This window comes from Ambystoma mexicanum, chromosome 4q, assembly GCF_040938575.1.
Source record: "Ambystoma mexicanum isolate Mex_15411 chromosome 4q, UKY_AmexF1_1, whole genome shotgun sequence".
Lineage (NCBI taxonomy): Eukaryota > Metazoa > Chordata > Amphibia > Caudata > Ambystomatidae > Ambystoma > Ambystoma mexicanum.
Genome location: NC_090928.1, coordinates 302,175,326 through 302,199,099, shown reverse-complemented (window position 1 = coordinate 302,199,099; position 23,774 = coordinate 302,175,326). Strand labels below are relative to the sequence as shown.

Below are 23,774 nucleotides of genomic sequence, written 5' to 3'. Positions count from 1 at the left end.
CCTCACCTATTTCTCGATCGGCTTGCAGAGCCTCTGGGCCCTATACAATGCTACTCTCGGAGAAGGCAGCCAGCCCTTCGATCTCTGGTGCACAATGGATTTGTGATCAAACATGACCACAACTTCCTCTTTGGGCTCCTTTAAATGCTTCTCCTTGTATTTCCTCTTCGTACTCTTAGACTTCTGCGAGGATTTTGAGTGCGATACTACAGACTCTGGTGAGGAGTCGCCATCACCTATATTTTGCACCCCTGGGTAAGGAGGTAGGAGAATCGGCACAGTCGACTCCATCATTAAGCCGCCTTTCAGCTTCTCAAATGCGTTGTCAGCCTCAAGAGGCTTTCTGTTTCCCTCCTTGATAGGACCCCTGGGAGCCGAAGAGCACTTTCTCTTATGGTCTGGTCTCTCCCCATATCAATTGCCTTGGTGGTAGGCTGTTAAGAGGATGTGCTGGTGTTAATATCTAGGCCTTTTTCCTAAGGCCATCCCCAATCGAGGATTCCATGTCTTCTAGCCTCTCCTGGAGCAGGTGAACCTATTGGGACACTGCAATAACCAAGCAATCTCCCAAAACCCTTTTAAAACTAAGGGTTAGTTCAGAATCTTCTTCAGAGAACACCTGGTTTTGGCTCCTCACACTCCCTTCATCTCACTCCATCATGTGAGCTAAATGTACAAGTACCTGGTGCCTGGACTGGGAAGGCTGAGTGGCACGTCCTCTCGGAGCAGTGGGGATTGCTGTATTATGGGGTTCCAAAGATTATGAAATGGCCCAATCCCCAGTAGGCTCTCTAATAGCTCTCCTCTAGGGGTGGAGCTCTGACTTCATCAGAACTTCCCCTTATTATTTTACTGTGATGGGCTGCTCCTTTAACTCTCTCCTCTTTAGGGCTGGAGCTTAGGCCTTAAGCTTCTGGTGTGGCTGAATGTTGCTTGAAACTTGTGATCCGCGAGTACCTGGCAGCTCTCTGTGATCCCATCACTTGAATCACTCTTGCTGCCGTGCTTTGCTCTCACAGGCCACAGCGCGAATTATGTCCTTGTACCTGGATCCGTTACACCTCAATGCGCGCCTGCTGTAACAATAGGCTTTCGCAAGCTCTGAGAGACACGCCCCGGGTGTGTCTTTGTTCCCGAGTGCTTGTTCAGCCGAAAACGAAGCTAGGAGCGGCTTTGTTCGGCCACAGGAGGCTGGAAACAGTGCAGCCGGGTGTCCTGATGTGAGATTATATACTCACGGGTCTGGCTGCACTCTACGGTTCATTCTGGATAAAAGCTTTGTGTTATGTGCTGCGGCATGCAGCGTAAATACAATACGTGTCACGAAAGGGTAAAAATCATAATCTGTACATCATAGCGCTGCGATGTGCAAAAATAAACATTTCTCTTGCTCACATATCCCAAAGTCTTGAACCATCTATGCTGAACTATTTCCTGATTTCGGTATTTTTCTATCTTGTGCTAAAAACCATGGACGTCATTTATGACCTCTGGCATGGCCACCGCGCCTCCTGACATGTCCTTTGCGAGCCATGCTTTTAGAAAAAATAGTTTGATATTTTCAACAAACTATTTTAAAAAAGCGCAAGCCTGTGAACCCGTATGGGCCCTCTAAGACGAGGTGGCGCACTTATGGGATGGATGGGGATGCAGAAGTTACTCAAACAGCAATGAAAAGATTGACTCAGGAAGTTTGTCAAAAGGTACACTGTTTTATTAAGAATGATCTAAAACAGGAGTGCAACGGACGTCTCATTGCAAGGTCTCTCCGAAAAACATAAAAAACACATTTATATAGTAAAACCTTGTCATCACTGATGTCACACTACGTGGCAAACTGTAAAACTTAAACTGGATTGTGGTTGGTCCATGGGAAACATCTGCATATACTTTCTACGGGGTATGTGGTTGGGATTGGGTCTCTATTGTCAGGTGGGCAACTAAGCCCTCCTCTAGTGCAAGTTGTCTTCATCGTCATAAAATACACAATGATTTATTGGTTCCCAAACTATAGGGCTCTTTGATACATGGCCCTCTATAATTGGTTGGCACACTTGTACCCTTCTGGAATATTCCACTTGCTAGCAGCACTCAAGCTGGTACCCCAGGTGTTGGTGGGTTGGGCTTGACCATGCCTCCCCACCCAATTAACCCAACATCTATCATCACTCTTACTTTCTGTCATGCAATTAGCCTTTGAACATGGCCTTGCAAGCCTCACAACTCCTGGGAATAAAAAAGGAGTGTGAGCATGCTCTCATCTTCTCGCCTCAACGTCGTCTGCCCAAGTCTATTTCCATCTAGGGCACCTGACTGGAGACCACGTTTCGAGCTTCTTCTCTCTAGTTAATGGTTTTGAAAGGAATACAACTTGGCACTCATTGTCTTTTTGCTGTACCTTGGCAGGGGCTCAGCCCGTCTCTTGAATTCATTGTATCTCTTGAAGCTCGACAACCAGTTCTCCGCTGCACTGGCCTTTTGACACTGGGCCACCCAAGCCCTCTTGGATTCTTTCTTGCTTGTCAGCTACTTCTATTAACTGCGCTACACTTTCAGCTTTCTGCTCATTGGGTCTCAGTTTGCAAAACTATGATGTGGAACATCCAGACTTCTTATGCATATATACACCTTGGTGCATCGCCGCAATCTATTCACTACGTATAGCCAGCCTTTATAATTACTTGGTCTACTTGCGTTTACAGCATCTGTACAACTATAACATGGTTTGCATTTTTTTCCGTGCTCTTCATACGTGTAATCTTCATTTTGCATGTGAACGTTTACTCAATTCTTACTTCATCACCAAATTCTATATGTTCTCTTTACTTTCTCTTCTGTTATCTTCTTCTCTGTGTGTCACTTTATGTCATGTGACATCACCAGTCAGCTCTTTCGTCCATCTTCTCTTGCTCTACAGGAATCTTCCCCAGGAGACTGACAGCTCTTCGTGGATAGATAAAGAAAGGTTTTCTCAATGGATACTTTGCTTCAATGGCTGCTTGTGTCATTGGCATCATTACAGGTGTCCTGCTTGTCACTATTTCCAGTTCGCAACATATAGGCAATTTAGGGGCGGGACTTCTGGTGGAGGCTTTTGGCTCCTCCTCTACACCTGCCTGTGTGGCGGCAGGTGTGTGGGACCGGCACAGCGCACCTGTGTGTCTTGAGTGTTCTCACTGTTGCTTAGCAACCAAATGAGCTTGTTGTCTGACATCTGTGGTAGTACAGTAGTCTGCCCCGTAAGGTGCAGCCTCTTTGGAGCCTCCCGCCGTCCGCCGCCTCTGGGTTATTAAATGCAAGACCTGCTGCTCTTTGCCCTAAGAGGGCTGCTAGTGGCAGTGTTTTCATATTTGATAAGCCGCAGTTTTATGCATTCCTCTTTTCCCAGTTCGGGGGTTGAGCGGCTAATGAGCGGGACTATGTTTTTGCAGCCGCCGGGGACACACGTGGAGGATTCCATAGAGCTGAGGAGCATATAGACAGCCAGTACTGCAAGTCCTGCACTGCAGTCTACTCTGACATAGGAAATGCTATTATATATGTGATAATATATTTGTCTTATGGACGTTCATAACAAGCTCTGTTGGAAAGTTTAAACAGTCTGGTGTTTCGAGTTCTGCTGTTTAACAGCCCAGTCCTCGGCCAGACATGGCAGGTTGTCATTTTAGTGCTCTTGTTTGTAATTTGTTATGCACGTGCGTATTACTTGAAGTGTATTAATTCTTTGCTTGCCCGCCACTCTTTTGCGATGGAACAGTAAATGCTCCCAAAAGTTCCTCAGAGATTAATGCTGTTGCAGATTGCAGCTCATTTAGCCTGCGTGCACAGACAGGAGACAGGATTTGTTAGGTGAGGAGGGGGGGGCTGAGCGGCAGACTAGCGGCATCTCAGTGTGTCTGTGGAATGGGTGCGCAGACCTGGAACTGGCCGTTTGATTTTGGCGATAAGATTTGCTGGCTATACAGAGCGAGTGCACCCGAACGGTGACTGCGGTGCCGTGTGGGGCCGGTGACCGCAGTCTGCGTGGCCCCCCCCACGACATGAGGCATCGGGCGGGAGGCCCCCTGGGAGGCACGAGCGAGGACGCAGTGCATGCGCCAGTGCCGTGGGACAAGAGAGGGGGTGCAGTGTGATGCCCGACCAGCGATCAGCTGCCGAGCGCTAGTGGAGAGGCGGAGGCCCAGCTGATGAGGGCCTGAGTAAATATTGGACTGAGTGTTATACTTTAGGGGTCCTAGAGACTTAATACAAATCACACCTCGTACAACAGGCCATAGTGATTACCTCGTTTACTGACTTTTCCCCAACATAGTTTTGTGAATTAGTAAAACAGAAACATTTTCTGTATGATATTATACTTTTTCCACATTTTACATTCTTAACAGTGTCGCCCCAGGAAGGCACCCCACACTCGGTAAAAGGTTACTGTGAAAATCTGTCACTTATTCTCATCTCCAATTTTATTTAATTGCGGAGCTTACAGCTTCAAAAAAAATAATGAAATATTGAAGTAAGAAATAAAACGCTATTTCGGTTATGTTGAGGATGAATATGGCGATCTCACAGTCATATCTGCAAGAATTTTAAAAGTGAAAGTGTGACTGACAACGTGCTTTCCTGCTATGGGACAGCCGCAGTCTCATCATGAGGTGTAAATCTTAAGCTTTGGAGCGCTGTCTTGCAGTTTTCAAGATCCCATTTACTTCCTTCAAAAGCGTCCACTGAATTGTTGCCAGTCTTACGTGTTATGCCCCCATTAGCCCCGGGTCCATGCGTTGAGAAACACATACATTTCACCCAAATCTCCGAATGCTTGCTTTGTTGGCTCCCACTGGGCTTTTCCATGAAGTAATTCGTCTAATGACATGTCACAAGGAACACGTTTTTCTAATTCAAGACGACTGCTGGGCATGCATTTGCTTTGCTCTGGATTCTTACAAACATACTGTTCTCAGGGTTGCTGTAGTTGTCATGACCCGGCGAAATTGCCCCTTCTGGACCTCATGGTCATTGTCACGAAGGGCTTGTACTCCTTGTTCCTCCCAACATGGCCGTACCAAGCTCCGTGCTACGCACTAGCTTTCACGTTGTGGCACGTACTATAAATTGGTCACGTCCCTGCGGGTCTGTGCGTCTCAACGCTATCTTCGGTAGTGACCCGACGTGTGTTTACTCTCTACATTGGTTTCCTTTGATCCTCTTACTTCCTTCCTTGCCTTTTATCCTGTTCCTGGATTCCCCCCCTACTTACTCGTTCATCGCTATCCTGGATACCCTGGAACCATGAACTTCCCGGAACTCTGAACGTGTCCTGCAACCTGACGAGGCTCGGGCGAGCCTATTCAAGACCCGAACCATCCACAGGAAGAGTCCTGCGGCCGAACAAGGGAGATCCCGATCACAGGTGAGACGGGGGGAGATTTACGACAGTAGTGTGGAGACCGAAATGGGAAGTTAAAATCACACCACTGCTGTGCCAGGCAAGCCAAGCTAGGTGCAAATGAAAACATTGTTTGTGTGTGTGCGGCATATATTGTGCAGTCAGTCAAGCAATTTCTTACTGTGACATGACATTTTTTACTGGGAAACTATGATAAAGCCAGCATAATAATAAGTGTTCTTCCGTGTTTAGAATGGCCTACATTGGAGCCAGTGTGGACATGTTTTCTTATTATGGCATTCCATTTTTAATGGCAAGGCCAACAGGTGTATGTTATATGGGGCGACTGGCTTACTGGCAGAGCCAGCTTGGGCATGTTTTCTTATAGTATCATTACTGGCATTAAACCTAACATGAGTATTTTCTTATGTGGGAACACAGCACATATTTGTGCAGCCACCATGGACCACACACAACTGCTGGTGAAGAATGTGGGCTTGTGGCAGGCCTTGACTCATTATCTTGGCTCAGTTTCCATGTGGCCTGGAACCACAGGGGAGGAAACAAATGAGGGTCTCTCTGGCTCTGCTCTCCTTGCCACACTCAATATGTGAGAACTGTCTAACACATGAAAATGCTTCAGAAAACTCCAACACCTTTTAATATATAGAACCTGCTACAATTTATTTGTTCAGCTTTTTTTTTTTACATCGCGACAGAGAATGACCGAGGATTTGGTTGGCCCTGGCTCCGTTTTTAAGGGTTGAATTTGTTGACGCACCTTAGCCACATGTGTCTTCTTTCCATTGCATGGCATCTTTGGCCTTGGATGTCTGCTTACAGTCATAGTAATTTGGAAATATGGGCCTGTACACACTGATAGTAATGATACATATGGGGGATCCATTCTTGTATGAAATGTATATCATATTAGTGATATCGTAACCATTTTTTCTTACTGTACCGGAACAATGCTATTTGATGCTACCTCCTGGTTTGTCAAAGGGTGAAAGGTCGTGTACCATCACTTCCCGTGATGTGACTTGGGGGTGGGGCCAAATGACATCACTTCTGTGATGTCATCAGAGGTCAAGTGTCATGTGATTTCCCTTCCGCTACCCCTGGCATTTTGGTAAAATAACGTCCCTGCTCACAACACTGTCACTACAACAGAAAGTACATTTTCATTTTTTTTTGTTGTAATTCTGAGATTTTGATGTCAAGTTCTTTCACTTTGTATAATTTAACAACATGGAGTCATCTTTTGGGAATTTCTGACATGGATTTAGTGAACTCCAAACATGTTGCATTTTATACAGCAGTGTCCTTTCTGTATTACAAGGTGCACAGCAAACACTGGAATTTAGACGTATCTCTTGGTGTCCTTCCTGCATTTGTGCTGTTTATTTGTTGTGGTGCTAAATATATTTAAACCGGTTGGGGGGGCGTGGCTAACTGGCCATGTAGTAGGACGTGCCTGCTGGGAACTGCTCCGATGATCCGTTATTGATCAGTGTTTACGCATGCTAGAAATGATCCCCCAGCTTCAACAATGAAGACACGGGTCCATGAATGGGATGCCCTGCCTCAGCTACAAATATTGAGAAGATTCCGTGTGCAATAAGGAAGATACTGACGTTGGAAAGTTTGGTGACTTTGTTACTGTGTATCCAAGATGGCGGACAACAATGAGGGGCCGGCGCGAACACTGGAGTTACAAAACGAGCGGTTCATGAAGAAACATTGTTGCCGAACAAGAGTTTGCATTTACAACGCTCGAAAGGAAAGCAGCGACTTGGAGAGAGGTCGCGCAGCCCAGAGGGCTGACAGAGCGAGTGCACCCGAACGGTGACTGCGGTGCCGTGTGGGGCCGGTGACCGCAGTCTGCGTGGCCCCCCCCACGACATGAGGCATCGGGCGGGAGGCCCCCTGGGAGGCACGAGCGAGGACGCAGTGCATGCGCCAGTGCCGTGGGACAAGAGAGGGGGTGCAGTGTGATGCCCGACCAGCGATCAGCTGCCGAGCGCTAGTGGAGAGGCGGAGGCCCAGCTGATGAGGGCCTGAGTAAATGCACGAAGGTGCCCGTGTGCGCGGATCGCGGGGATGGGACTGCTGAGCCCAAACGAGATCTGGGCACCGTGGCAAGCACAGGGAGGGAGCCCCATGTGAGACATTTCCTTTGTCTCGTCAGTGCGAGGGATGGGGGAGGGGCCACCATCCTCGCCTAATAAAGAAGCACGGCTGAAGGATAGCAATAATACCAGCGCCTGTGGAAGTGGGCATGGAGGCTGGTTGATAATGTTGAAATGCACGGAAAGACTAAGGAACTAGACCAGTGCTGCCTACAAAATTTCCCCTCTCATGGCAGATAAACCAGGAGAGAAGCTACGAACATAACACTACTGGCAACAGAGGGAAGCTATCCCTTATGCTATTACAGGGGAGACCAAGAGCCTGGGGTCCAACAATAACTGGGGCAGCCTCTGGACGTGTGGGGAGCCCAGTGGAGCACCTGAGATGGGTGGACTGGGCTGCTGAGGGTGCTGAGCAATATTGGAGAAGACGTAGGAAAGGAGAAGAACTTCCTTGACCGGCAGGTGCGCATTGGTGTGACTGGAGCGCCATACGAGCCCAGCGGCACTGAGGAAAGGCAAACAACCCGCAAAACACAGGTGCTGGCCTCCAGGAGCGGAATCGAAGGGTGCACAGAGTGAAATTGCGTCGAGAAGCAGACGGGCTAACCGGTACGTGGGAGCACATAACCCACACGAGGAGATCGCTCGGTGCGCAGGAATCTAAGAAAGCACCCCGTAATAATAGCCGTAATCAAGAGTAACCTGCATACATCAAGGTGAAATAGAGTGGTGGGCTTGCTGTGCCACGATCGAGGCGTGAAGGGATATTTGCCCTGGGCCGCAAGATGACTGGGAGAGTGGTCAAAAGTAAGACCAAACAACCCGTTTGCCAAGACGCAGCAGTCTCCAGCCGCATCGGCGCGGGTGGGTGCAAGTGGGCCCACGGGGAGCCTACCAGGGACTGACAACCATCAGATTTTGGCAGCTATAACAGAACGAAAGGACTCCTGGGGGTCGGCAATGGCGGACTTAAGGACCTCCTTAGAGGCTAAGATCGACGCGGTTGTGATAGATGTCAATTTGTTGCGACAAGATGTCAGGGCGCTAGCAGACAGAACAAGCAGCCTGGAAAGTGCTGTTAAAACCAACACGACCACCAGCACTGACAATGCAAAAGAAGTCCACATACTGCAACAGCAAGTGGCCAACCTGGAGAACCGTGCGGAGGAGGCGGAAGGGAGAGCGAGAAGGAACAACATTCGAGTGGTCGGTCTGCCGGAAGGAGAAGAAGGCCAAGACCCCACGGACTATGTGGAAAACATGATCCTACAAGAAATAGGAGATGACAAACTTTCACAAGGATTTGCAGTGGAGCGTGCACATAGAGCCCTCACGAGAAAACCGAAACCCAGAGCACCTCCCCGTGCAATAATTGCCAAGATTCTGAATTATAGAGATTGTGAAAAGATCTTGGAGTACTTCAGGAAAGGAGGCACAATAGACAGAGCCTCGGCTACCATCACAGCTTATCCGGACTATACAATGCAGGTCCAGAGGCAGAGATACAGCTATGTAGCGGTGAAGAGACGGCTGCGCGCGGCCGGCATCAGATCTATGCTTCTGTATCCCGCGAGACTGAAAGTGCTACATAAGAGCCGAATGTTTTTCTTTGACACCCCAGAGGAGGCCGCCGCTTGGCTAGACCTACAGGGCTACCCGGAACAGGATGCTACACGAACCCAAGGAGAACAAGATAAGTGACTGCGGCAATCTTGGGGACTAGTATGTCACGCTGTGAGGTATCCCGGCAGAGGCTTGGCAGAAACTTTAATAGATGAGAAGAGATGGGTGGCGCGGCAGCTGGGTTTGGACATCCTAGATTTTATTGAGTGGCATTGGACTGGAATATAGAGCTCTGATTACATAGATTGAGGGGATAATAGCTTGTGGTTGGATTGCGGTAAACGGGAGCGGCAGAACACAGGCACCTTACCCCCCCAGATAGTAGTAGAAGTAGCGGGATAGCCATTAGGGCTACCTCACCCTGCTGAGCTTCGAGTACAAGCTATCGCCAGAAAGTGCTAGATGCGGGGGGGGGGGGTGCCTGAGATCTAGGGATGGAGCTGAGCAATTGTTTGGGGGAGTGAAGTTGGGGAAGGGAAGGGTGGCGTGAGGGAGGCAGGGTGGGAGGGAGGGAGGGGGGAAGGGTGTTTGGGGTGTGTGTAGTTAAGGGAAGTTTCAACTGGGGTATGAGCCTATATAGACAAGAATGTGAAAAGGGACAGGTCTGCACTGCTAGGGGGGAATGGGAGATTTAACAAGCCATGGGGGATCTTAAAATAATCACATGGAATGTCAGGGGCCTTAATAGTTACCTAAAAAGGAACAAGGTTATGTTGTACCTGCGCAGGCAAAAGATAGACATTGCGCTGCTGAAGGAAACTCACTTGACACGGGAAAAGCTGGGTGGGGAAGAAATGGAAAGGGGTCGTGGCGGGCTCGACATACTCTTCTTATGCTAGAGGAGTGCTCATTTGGGTGGCGCTGCATGTCCCATTTCACTTGTTGCAGGAAACTGTGGAAGCAGATGAGAGAATGGTCATGTTGAGGGGACTTGTGGAAAATAGGGAGATATGTATTGTGAACACCTACGCCCCGAATCAGAACACGGCAACATACTTTAGAACCCTGATTACTAACCTTAGCATGTGTGTGGGGAGTGCGGTGATCTGGGGTGGGGATTTCAACTGTGTACTGAACCCTGGTGTGGATCGATCAGATCGGAAATTTGATAGACCTGCCCCAGCAGCAAAAGCGTTGCAGACGTTGCTAGACGACTTTGGTCTGGCAGATGTGTGGAGAATGATACACCCCCAAGAAAGGCAGTACTCACACTATTCTGCCCCGCAACAGTTACATACGAGGCTGGACTATGTCTTCGCTACGTCCAAAATAATGATAGAGATGGTGATACAATAGGTATCGAGGTAGGAGGGGAGCGACACTTGCTCTCCTTGTATGCAGATGATTTGCTGTTGTACCTGAGGTACTCGGAAGAAAATCGCCAATACATCCTGGAGGTTATGGAAGGGTACGCGAGGCTGTCTGGCATCGCGGTGAACCCTCAGAAATCTGTTATTTTCCCACTAGGTAGTTAAAAGGGGATCCCTGTCGGGCGGTTGCCGGTGCTGCAGGCCCCTTGGGTTGATGGAACCTTTCGATACCTTGGGATTGATGTGTACCATACAGTGGAAGAAGAACATAGGCACAATACCGAGGTAGCCATAGCGAAAATAGAAAAGAGTATGAAATTCTGGGTGAAGTTGCCTCTAGCAATGATGGGGCGAGGTGCAATGCTCAAGATGGTGGTTTTACCCAGGCTCCTGCATTATTTTGGGAACATTCCGTACCTAAGAAGTTCTTCACCAGACTGAATGGCATGTGCAGGGATTTCCTGTGGCAGGGTACCAGGAATAGGGTGGCACTATGGAAGTTGCAGAACTTTTATGAAAAAGGGGGAATAAAATTGCCTAACTATGAGGTCTATTACGTAGCGAGCCAACTGCAATATGTCGCTAAATGGCTCTCAGATGAAGCGACCCCTGAATCCAGGTTGTTTAGAGCAGACTTTGCCCCATTTTATTTAAAAGAGATGATCTGGCTGCCCAAGTCAGAAATGAATGCACGTCCTGAGATGATGATACTTGGGTGGAGGATCTGGCGCCGAGCATGCCGGATGATGGAAAATCCAGTCCCATGCTCCCCGCAGATACCGCTGGTAACGTTGGCTGGTGGAGATGAGCAGTTACAAATGACAATCAGGAACCACTGGGAATCGGTGGGGTTGGCAACTATGGGAGATGTGTGGCGGGAGGGGACCGTTATAACTTTTGAAGAGCTAGGAGGAGAAGTGGGATTACATGTGGGACAATATATTACATATCACAGAATGGTGCAGAAAATTAAGACAACTTGGCCTGAGACAGTTACTGGAAGAAGAGCCAGATGTCACCATAGATACAATATACGATATAAGGGAAGGAGGGCATGAGATCTCTAGATTGTACGAAATGATGATGTCCAAAGTTGGGAAAGAACTAACGCAACTGAGACTAGACTGGGAGGCGGAGGTGGGGGCCCCGATAGAAGATGAGATGTGGGAACGGGCCCTTGGGTACCATAAAAAGGTGTCAAGAAACGCTAGACTAAAACAGATACAATTATATATCGCGCACAGGGCATACATGACGCCCCTGAGGATATCGAGGTTTGAAAATGCTGGCAGACAAACATGTCCCAAATGTGGCGAGGAACGGGCCAATATGGTACATATGTTCTGGTCCTGCCTGGTGATAGAGCGTTTCTGGAGCGAAGTAGCTGGGAAACTGGCGTAGAAGGGAGTTACTATGGTCATAGATTCAGCCTGGGCCTGCTTACTGGGGGGGGGGGTTCCCCAGATCGCAGAAACTTAAGCATGTCAATAAACTGAAGGATTTAGCATATGTGCTTGCAAAAAGGAGGATTGCCATGGGTTGGAAAAATTGTCCTAGGCCACGAGTGGAAATGTGGTGGAAGGATCTGCAGAAGTGGGCAGAGGCGGAGACCATGGTATGGCAGGAGGCAAGTAACGTAGGGGGGGGGGAAGAGGTGGGTACCCTGATGGCATGGAAATATTTGGTGGCGGAATTGCTTGGAATAATACAAGATTTGTCAGAATCAACTGAAAATGGGACCCCACCATGCGGTGCTGACACAATCTGAATAAAATAAATAGGCTAGTAAAGGGGGGGCGGGATAAGGGGAGCAGTGATTAAAATTGTGTAATGAAAATGTGGAACAGTACTATTGATGCTTGCACTGCAGTTTGGTGTATATTGGTTTTGTTTGTTTAAAAAAATATATATATATTTAAACCGGTTAGGACTGTATACAAAGAAACAACTGTCTCATGTTTGGCCCACCACAATGATGTTTGAGAAGATTTTTTGAGAAGATTTTATCAAACACCACTGCAGTCTAATGAAAGCAAAGCTCCTCAAACATATTCATATGTTTACAAAATGAAATGCTACAAGCACATCTTGCCATAAACACAAATTTCCCAGTTTGCACAATGCCTCAAACACATATTGCTTATTTAGCATAATGATGGATGGAGATGATTCACACTTAAGACACGCCTCCGCAAAGAAATACTAAGGTATTCGTGCTTGTTACCATAACACAGTACGAGCAAATATTATCTGTCTAGTTTGATAAAATTACAAAACGCTCTGAGCACCCGAGCCCAGATCACATTGCCACATTTCAGCAACCGCAATGCACCCTAACCTTATGACATACTGCCCTATTTGCATAACTTACTTTGCGCACCTGACATTTTGCCCTGTGATTCCACAGTACATCAAGCATAACGTGTATTTCCTAGTTGGAAACGGTGTAGTGTCCTAAGCACAAGACATGCACAGCTTATGAAGTTCACAGTGCTCCAAACACCTTACACAGAGTCGTGCTGTAAGACCAGTATTGGCAAAGCTATCAGCTTCCGGCTACAATGAAGGTAACTCCATCTGCCAAGCCTCCTTCCTTCCATGTCGAAGGCAAAAGGACAAGTAGCATCTCTGCTTTCCCCAGGCCTGCCTGCCTGCCGATCACCCTGGTCATTTTCGGCATGTGCTTGTTGCATGCCACAGTCCATATATGTAGAACAATATCCTTTACACCCCCTGGTCACCCATGAGACAAAACTAACGCTTGTGCTAATGTGGCACTTATTACGGTGCTTAGCCTCATCACTGAGGCGCCACCTCTGAGCTCAAATCCATTTTGTTGGTGAAGCACCACTTATGACCCCAAACTAATATGTTTCGTTTAAGTGCATCAATGCGAACAGAGCACCATATATAAGACAAAACTAATTTAGTTGCTTTACCCATCTATCAAAAATAATGGGGGCATTTAAATTCCACATCTGTGAGCCAAAACCAATTGTGGTACCAAATGGCAACTTAGGAGCTAACACCAAGCATGGCAAAAGCGTGCCATTTAAGATCCAAAGCTAATTATGGGGTTTAAAGTGCCGTACATGAACCAAAAAGACCACGTTTTATTACATCACTTTATGCAACGAATTGTGAAGTATTGAAGGGCCACGTCTTAGCCAGAACTATTTCCAGCGCTGAAATGCTTTATATGCGGCAAAATGTAGAAGCCTAAAGACACCTGTGATCTGTTTTCTTCCTTTTCCATACACACCAACCAAATGACTTTCTGTGGGGTGGGACCTGGCTCCGCTTGGGTTTCTCGTTGTTGTGGCCCATTTTGTTTCCACCAGGATCAAGTCCCAACAAGCACCCTGGCCTCTTCCAGACACCAAAGGGCTGCCCCGCATGGCGCCGACGGCACAGTTGCCCAAGCTAGATGACACGCAGCCACTCCCAGCAACCTGGCAGCTGATCGCAGCAGCCCTTCTGTCTACAGAGGAAGTGGGACTGGGAACACCAGCTGGACACCAGGGAGAGTCACTGCAGGAATAGCAGCACAAGAGAAGTAGTGCAGCTGCTTGAAGAACCAATTCATACTTCCCTCCCTATATATACACATCTTGCCCAAAAGGGGAGCAGTTCTACGCACCTCACTAACATTCCGCATCCCAGTAGATCTCTGGGATAGATAGAATGTTCTTCACATTAGATTGACCTTAAAGTCTAGTGGGGGCTCTTGTTCCCCTCTTCAAATGCAATGCTTCCTCTATATAGCGCTTCTGCCTGAAAAGGCGTGTTTGCAAATGCAGCTTTAGTGCACCCAGAGTCGGCCATTGCACTGCTCCGTGTCCACAGGCGTAATACATGAAGCGCTAGCTGCCTGCTCCTGCTTCACTCCTCTTTGATCTGCCAATCGTTGTCAGTTGGCTGGGATTATATGCGAGTGGCTATATTCGTCTGTCTTCAAAGCTATACATGCACATATGTACTGACGTTTTCATCTTTTGTGTAGGTCTGGGCACGGGAGAATTGATTCCAGTGGATGTTAACCACCTGAACATCTGCAAACCGAAAAGGAAGGACTCCTTCATCTACAAGCGCACTTTACACTTTATCCAGGATGCTTTGGCCGAGGATTTAGGGGGGCCCTGAGTACCCTTCCCTTTTGCTCCTCACCTAAAACAGCTGCTCGTGTTTCTCTTCTCCTGCTGCCTCCCGGACCTGCCCACTTGAAAGGCAAGAGAACCCTACCTGCGCTGCTGCCCCGCCCCTCGTGCACCCCACTGCAAGCAGAGTGAAACAATAATACATTTCTATCACACGGAGAAACAAGTGGATCATGTTGAACGCTTCACCTCTTGAGGCTGTCGGGTGAAGCGGGTCCACTGCAAAAGCGGCGCTAGCAATGAGACTTGTGTGTATGTGCCTTCAAAAGCCTGCGAGAAACGTGTGCATATACGGATTTTTCCAGCACCGTTGTATTCATGCAACTTTTCTTTCAACAAGACTGCTTCTCCGAAGGGTAAACCAGCAAGGCGAGAATGCCAAGAACGCTTAATCTCTGATGATCACTGGCATAGAATTAAGGAAATATAAATTAAGTTGAAGTGCAAGGTATTGCCTCTACTAACATCAAATTAAACTTGCGATATGATGTCATGTGTTTATATTGTTCTTTCTAATGTTATGGGCCCTAGATGGTAACAAGCTCAAGCAAATTGTCCCTGGCAGTCAGAAAAGGGATAAGGGTGCAGATTCCGATTGGATAGTCACAAATTGTGGTGTCTGTTGCCTCGCAAAGTTAGGAGGAGCTAAAATAATCTATCCAGAAAAGTAACAGTGCAAGTAATGTTTCAGAAAAGCTTGAGCAGAAGAATCAGTAGACATAATGCTGAGTCCAGGAATCTGGAAAATGGGACAGCGTGCATTTAGGGAGCGCAGAGAGGAGCATGCAACGAAAGCAGTCTGCTTAGTGACTTACCCGAGAGAAAACGTGACAGGACAGTTAAATTTGCCCTTGTGTATTAAAAATCCTAGTTGTGCCCCCTGCACAGCGGCTGAGGTGCAGATGATGCAGAGTTGCAATACAGCAGTCTCACCATTCACATGTGGTTTTCAGTAGAGAAGGGATGCTCTTTTTGGAGTATGTGGTGGTTGGGTCACTAGGTCCAAGGCTGCAGGGACTGCCATATCTTCAAGTGAAGCACAGAAAATCAAACTTGCTGGTCGACCAATATAACTGAATGCTTCCAAGTCAACCAGGCAAGGAGATGACCACAGGTCAGTCATGTTCACCCTATCCAGCTTTTCAGATTGGGATCGTAGTCAAAGGCAAGATGCCCTTTTTGATCTTCCAGCAGGAACACCTTTGCTGATTTCAAAGATGCAGCTTTTGCCCCTTTCACGGGCACTGAAAGGCTCTGGAGTAGCAAAGGTTTCCTTTTCTCTTATCGTGAAGTTATATTTCCATGGCCTGGCGCATTATTCCGCACTTGTTGACTGAGAGGTGATCTTGGTACGTTAGATCTGTGTTATTATCAGTAAGACGAGTAATCACCATATTGTGTTGAATGTCAGGCCTTGCTCTACTTGGATGGGGAGAGGATGTTGGAAGCATACATGCGTTAGATGTGCATAGGGAGCTTCATACTTACCATAGTTGTAGCAGTAAAGAGTTGGAACGGTGCATACATCTCTTGGAGCGTCTATCTTTCCTGGTCTTAAATCTTATCATCCTGATATGCATGGCTACCCATGGTATGGAAAGCAGTCAAGTGCAGTTAACTGAGCACAGCACATCGCATTACAAGGCTGACTTTAGATCTTAGGCCAAGGCGCTAAGTCAATTATAAACCCTTGAGAGAATAGGTACATTTATCAGAACTTCCTTTGTTAGGAATGGTTTGTCAGAGCCTGGCGTACCAAACAAAAAGAACAGGTAGAGACCGGTTTATAGAAAAGCGGTCTCGAGATTTGGAGCTGAAGCCGAGGTTCATGTCATAGCGCCTTCCTACATTCAATGTTTATTTTTATTTTACATCATCGCATCTCTAGATCATAGAGGCTCTTGGAAGAAATAACCACGGATTTCTCACTTGACAGTTTTCCTCCTAAAACATATACAACTAAATGGAGTTACGTCAAGCAAACCTCAAGCATAAGGCAACTTTCCACTGGTTGAAACAAAAAAGCTTTTGGTACATAAATTAGGCAGTACCAGACCACCATAGCCTTTGCTTAATTTGTGGAGGGGGCTTGTTAGGACTCAGCCCTGCCGCTTATTTCCGATCATGTGGTGTTGTGCCAACTTTATTATTTTAACTGACAGTCATACTAATATACCAATCAACAACAGTGTGCGCTGGGCAGAGTCTTTTGCATCCTATGCCGTCTCATTTTTTTTCAGGAACCCGATGACCCAGGTAGGCAGGGTAGGGATATTTATTCGTTTTCATGAATTACAATTATTTGGAAGGTGACAATGGAGGGCACTGATGCTGGCCATGTCTCCACACTGCTCCACTCAGCCTGCATGACATTGCAGCAAATTCTCTACTGTAATAGCCAGTGGGGTGGGTTGACACTACAGAAAATCACCAGCCAGCATCATCAACACAGAGGCAAGGTCCGAAACAGGGCCAATATCAATAAGGGAATGCCTGTTATGAATGCCAACCTATACACGAAGATCCTGCTGCAGTGTTTGCCAGGCAAGTTCATCAGTTCAGTAATGGTTTTGCCTGCATTTGCCCATCAATCTACCAAAGGAGAACATTCTCTTTGTTTTTTTGTTCTGTGAATAGTTGGTTAACATGTTCCGCTTGCCACTGATCGGAACAGAGCAAAATCTTAACGGTGATGTGTTTTAAAGAAACACTTAAACATTTATTTTATTTTTCAAAACACAACTAATGTGTTATGTCGATTGGTATATGTAAATCGCAAAGTGCATTTATCACCCTCAATGAGCTGGTGGCAGTTGCAACTTTAACCCCAAATATGTTAACACTGTACGGAGCAGCCATGGGTGGTGTCAAGAGTCGACAGGGAGATGCCCGCCATGATGTGTCACAGCCATGGTAAGAAAATATTTCAGCCCTGGCATTTCTTTCCTTACAAATTAAGCACTGAATAGCAGTCCTTTAGTTGGAACAAAAATGCATTATTAACTTAGAGAGTTAACTTTGAGATACTTCGAGCTTGGGGCCATAAACATGGGCTGTTGAATTGTCTTATAGTAATAATAAATTTTATATAGAATTACATGCCCGATTCCTCCTGCGACGAAGTGCCTCAATAGTAGATATTACATCCCATTTCTCATGGTTCTCAATTCTTCGTCCTCTGAAGGATGATGGGCTGCGTTGGGCCTTCCAGAGTTCAAACCTGTGCCCTGCAGGCTGAAAACACATTCTGTACAAGCTCTTGACTTACTGGGTCTTACCAGCTTACATGTGCGATTACATTGATGTGCTGCAGCATTCACACAAATGTAATGTGAGGGATGCATGATTTCACACCCGTATCCTAATTTCTAACACAGTCAACACATGTTTGCTGCTGAGGTTTCAGCCATATCCGAGAAATGTCTTTGGGAGGCAATATGGGAACCTCTGGAATCAGCTTGCATAGCAAACATCCATAAAAAGGTTAGTGCATCCAGATGACTCAACTAGTACTGCTGCTCCCCATAAGCTCCTAGCAATGGTGTGTCGACAGGCTTTGAAGATACAGGCTGCTGCTTTTCCCTTTTGTGATAACTGGCCGTTGCTTGGGGTGTCATGAGACAATAATAATGCCCTGGACAGCACTGTGTGGTGATTTTCCTTTGCCATCCTCTGGTCAGATTATAGTTGCTGTCTACAAAGGATTTCACTGCTGCTCCATCAAACACAACGCTTAATGGACTAGCATTACAAAAGGGTAGGGTAATGAGTTGTCCACAATGAGCGTGGCAACACGCCCTGTACATTCAACATTCAGACCAGAAAAGACAGGACATGGAACTAATAGTAATATCATTAAGCAGTAATGGTTTAAAGAAGGCACTACCCTTTATTGGGGAAAGTCTCTTTTTTTCACCTACTTAAATGTTTTGCTAATGCAAGTCATCTCTGATTGGAAGACGGGAGCTGTAGGTTCTGGGAGCCAAGGGAAGCCACCCACTTGGGACGCAGCTCCTGGAGGAGACACATGAAGGGAACCACAGCGACCCTCTCCCTTCCCCTGCCCTATAAGTTATGTGTAAGGGGGTTACAGTAGACATGACCATATCGCAAGTGGTTTACAGTTGAGGGGCTATCTAAAGCTAGCAAGGGGTGAGGTCATGTATCCGCCAGAATGCAGTTGATTCACTGTATCAAATGAGTGGGACACCACTTGTACTGCAGTTCACTTACCGACTGAAGGGGGATCAAGCAGCGTGACTGCGGTGCAGGGATATTAAATGGGAGAATTGAACACAGGGCCTTTATGCCCTCGGCCCTACACACAGTTATGAGATTAGCAAACCTATTGATTAGAGAGAACCACACCTTTTGAGCACGAGGAAAAGGAAAATGAAAATACATGGGTAAGAGATAGGGTTCAAAGGGTTCTATTTGTATTTGTTACCCATTTGAAGTTGCTCGAAACAAGACAGTTTTTTTGGCCACGTCAGAGTGGTCTGAAACCAGACACAAATGCCAATGGAAACCTCAATTCATTATTGGCTTTCACCACCCGAACCCTGCCAACAACATGCACCACAACAGGCCCTGGCTTCCTCACTGGTCTCATTGAGGCCTACCCAACTCCTGTCCCCTCCGAACCTGAATCAAAACTCAGCGAAAAAAAGTCTGGCTATGTAACAACATCGTAGCCTCTCTACAGTGTGGGCAGGCTTCTGTGTGTGGTGTTTTCTGGGCAGCCTCTTTTGTGGGTGGTGCAGAAAATGGTGCCCATAGGCCTGTGAAGGATTTGCAGACCAGGTGCAATCTTAGGACCTGGGGCTTACTAGGAAATATTCCCACCAATCCAAACATGCTAAAATCACCAAAGAGGGTTACGACCGTATAGGAGGCAGGTGGGGTGGGAGTCAGCAAGGTCATCTGGAGAGAGCGTGGAGATGGAAAGAGAACAAGAGAGGGAGAGTTGTTCAGGGTGCTGAGCAGTGCTGGTTTGTCCTAATGTTCTGTGCCACACTTGCACCCTCTGCATATAGCTGGTATTGACACCACAACATGTTTTAGTTGAAAATGGCAGTTCAGTTAAATTAACCTTTAAGGTTAATTTCCCAGAGTTAGATTCACTTTGGGTTGAAATACACATTGGATGTGCTAGTCCTGTTAAAGTTGTATTCACTTTAGAGTTCATTAAACAGTGGTTCCTTTGAAATAACACTTGCTTGTTCTGTAAAAATTGAACGTGGTTGCAATGTAAATTTAATTCACAATAGGATTTGGAACACAGTGTATTTCATTACGTGGGCAACTCTAATTTCTTTTAGTATCCTCATAAGCAATGAGTTTCCTTTAGTGCATTGAATAATGTTTTGAGGTTTGCATATAAGTAACCCTGTTGTTATTTTCAATTTGCTTCGTTGTACTATATCGTTGTAGTTTGGTTTTCAATATGCCCAGCGTACAGTCTTTCGACAACATGCTTTCTCCTGCATGCAACCACTCCGCAACAAAGTATTCACTCTTATTCTAGAGTTAACAAGTCTTATTACTCACTGGTTTGCGAGGATTTGATTTTGAGACTTTTGAGAACGTGACCCCTTTCATGCGACAACTCTGATCCAAAATATCCTTGTGTGTAGAATCAAACACTTGCATACCGGTTTTCTGATTGCTTATAAACTCACTGGTTGCTTTGATGTGAGTTCCTGCAGCACAGATGTTACGGCCATCTGGTCTTTGCTTCACCTCCTGCCCCTTAGGCACCCCCGGGTCGGCTTTTGGCCCCAGGAGAACGAGCACCTGAGCAATAGAAAAAGGGACAACCTAATGGCATGGCTCCCCTTTCACGTCTCTCTTGGTTCCACAGAGCCCCAGCTTCCGGGCCACTCTTCCCTGAACCATAAGCGTGCTGCACACAAACAGCTCCTCGCTGTTCTTCTTGGCCTCTCTGCTGCTGCTGAAATTCACTGCCACTGCTCTGGTCACCACTTCCTCACTCACTCTCAGTTGGTCAAGCTTTTTGTACACCTGCAGTCCTTTAACAGGCTGCAGGTCTGAATTCGCAATTAGCCCGTCCTGACCATCATTAAGGGGACATGAACTACCTCTACTGCTCCCAGCAGGCCTCTTCCTCATCCCAGTACCTCAGTAGTGAAAGCAACTAGTCTTCATTACTTCCAGTTGCCTCTTCCTCGCAGGGCTGGACTGCCCCATTGGGACACCGAGACATCCCCCGGTAGGCCTCTGGGCATAGGGCATCTTTCTTTGGTGAGGAAGGATACGTGCATCGCGTAAATCTGCCTGAGTGGTTTTGCATGAATTGGCTGCCACCACCGACGGCACGCACGCTAGCGCATTTATTTTTTCCCCAGGGCTGGGCATGGGCAGCAAGGCTGCGTGCATGTGCATGAGGGCCTGGGCTCGCACCGGGGAACGCATGTGTTCTGCACACACATTGCACGTAAGTCAGGTGCAGGGCAGGCAGCAATGCAGCAGCCAGTGTTTGAGTCAGTCCAGATCCCAAATGACTGTCATCGGAAGGCCTGGTACACGCCACCTGGCACCATGGCCAGCAAAGCGACAGCCAAGTGGTAAGCAGTCCTGTGCTCCTGAGATTAGCCATGTATCTCCAGTACCAAAGGTAAGTAGGTCCACCGTTCCAGTCCACTATTTGCATCAACCTTATATCTATCGGCACAGGCCTGAGACATGGGACATGGCAGCTTTCCTCCGGCCCCTATGGATCTGCACTGTAGTCAAACAACCCCCACCTCTCCGCCCCCCTTCACTTAGATACCCTCCATTGCAAAGCCCTTCAGAGCACCACCAAGCTCTACAAGTTAAACGCTTGCTGCTGAGGATCTGTCTGCGGTTTGTAGAAGGCAGGTTCAAATCACATTTGAGTCCCATTTTCGAGTGAGTAGTAATAACTGTGTATGCACATTTTCTTTTCAAAATGTTTTGGTGAAAGCCATATTTAAACAACAGGCTATTATTATCTAAAGCCATCATGAGACCCCCTCCATACCACTTAGATGTTTCTGATAGCTCCCTCCGAGGAACATGAGAGCTGGCATGCAACGTAGATAACCGCAGAAGGTGCTTTCATTATCTGATTTATCATGCCAGGAAAAGGTATGTATTTGAACTACCCGTTGATTATACAAGGTAGTAAATGGATTTCAGTGGCAGTGTCAAGGCCACAGCACTGAGCTGCAAGTCTTTACAGAGGATCATATTGGGGCGCATTGCACGTCAGAACGGAGGTGCACTGCGAGGGCTCTACTCATGTCTCAGTCAGGGGTAATGCATGCCAGGATTGGAATGTCGATAGTTCAGTGATGAGGTAGTGGTGCATGGATGCCACAGGGCTGAAATACAAGTTCTCCAGCATTGGATCGTTCATGGATTCACATGGTTAGAATATTCCCTGTCGTCAGGCTGGGAACCCTCGGTACATTTATAAAGACGTTTTCCATAGGAAAAAAATTCAAAACTTTTGTGTCCTATCTACATCGTTTTGGGCCGCTTAGGCCTGCCCCAATAAGACGTAGCCGTATAAATATCCCCGCCCCTGCGGCTCCCTTCAGATTTCAACCGTCTTCCAAAGTAGTGGGATCATCTCGTGTCATCTGCTATTTTACCAGGTTGATTTTTTTTGTTTTCTTTCCCAATGTCTGGGAAGGTGTTATCCCGTCCGTGTCTGTATTGTCTCCATCCTTATCATTCGGCGGACAATTGTGACATTTGTAAAGGCTTCTCGCAGAAGACCCTGAAAGACCGAAATAGATGTCTGGTGACGTGGCTGAATGACGGAGCGGGAGCATACCCTCCCTTGGAGGTAGGCTCTACACATAGTTTGGCCTTGAGAGCTAAATCTCCGGTGGTCCGCCGCCGCTCTGTATCTGCAGAGCCGCCGGTGAAGAAGTCGCGTTCAACAGAGAAAAGTTCCTCTGAGAAACATTCTACGAGGGAATCATCATCAAAAACAAAAACTTCGTCTTCTTCCTCCTTGTCAAAAAAGGAGAGAAAAGACCTGCCAAAGACCTCCTCAGGTGACCATCATAGGTCATCCTCGAGTCGAGATTCGTCGAGGCATAAGTCAAGCTAAAAAAAGGCGGGAACGCCTCGGGATTCTGCGCCACAACCACCGTTGTCGTCGACGGGAGTTCAATCGTCGACGCCCTCATTACCATCAACGCAGGGCATTCCTGCAGTAGCTCCGTCGATTCAGACGACGACTGTTGAGAAGTTGGCATCGTCGACGGGGGCCCCTCTGGAAGGCTGGCAGCCGGAGTTGGACGATCCGATCTTACCAGAGACCCTGTTGCAACAGGAGGCGGCCTTTTCCATATCATCCGAAGATGACCGTGAACCAGTGGTTGGGTCAACGGAGCTTGGATTACAGGGGGTCAGCTCATTAACGGTCTCGAGTGGGCGAAGTATCCCAGTTACAACGCCTTTACTCAATCCCCAGGCGGTGTTGTCCACATTACAGGCTCTATTGAGCCGACTGGACGCAAAGTTGCCTCAAGTTGGTGCTCCAGCAGTGGTACATGCTACGCCGGCCGGCGACGAGCCAGGTCCGGCCCCCCGGTCAATGGCTAGGGTACCAACAGCCCTTCCAGTTAATGAAGATCCTCCACGCTCACACCCGGAGGAAGGAGAACTACCAGAGTCCGAGTCGGAACGAGGAGAGTCTTTATCAGACGTATCATCATCCCCTTCAAGGGACCCAACATGGGAGCCGGAGGCTGAGATGGAAGCTCCGAGAAGTCCGTCCCAACCATCACCACCGGATGACATCGGTTCCTTCCACGCAATGATGAGTAAGGCATGTATCGAGTTTGGCCTGGCCCAGGAAGAAGAAAAGAAAGACTGTTTCTTGTTTGATCATATGGGGAAGAGGAGGAAGTCAGTGTTTTCGGTCCCCATTTTAGATCACGTATGGCAAGAGGGGCTACGAACCATGCGCAATCCCTTTTCGGAGCCGGCGGTAAAGGTAGACTGGAAAAGAAATGTAAAGCTCCGGAGTCTACCCCAAAATGTTTATCTTCTCAACCTTCTCTGGAATCGGGGGTTTCGGCAGCTGCTACAAGAAAGGCGAGGGCACAACATAAATGTACAACCCCCCCGGACAACGAGTCCAGGACGCAAGATGCCTTTAGCAAGA

General features: G+C 47.4%; 1 protein-coding gene across 3 annotated transcripts in view; it reads left to right on the top strand.

The window, feature by feature from the left end:
- SERAC1 (serine active site containing 1) overlaps positions 1 to 15,093 on the top strand; it is an 898,347-nt gene extending 883,254 nt beyond the window's left edge. For all 3 annotated transcript variants that reach the window (XM_069607873.1, XM_069607874.1, XM_069607875.1), the window contains one exon: positions 14,452 to 15,093. In XM_069607873.1, the coding sequence (XP_069463974.1) occupies positions 14,452 to 14,591 (140 nt within the window). In that variant the 3' untranslated portion in view covers positions 14,592 to 15,093. The remainder of the gene's footprint in view (positions 1 to 14,451) is intronic.
- Positions 15,094 to 23,774: the final 8,681 nt, after the last annotated feature.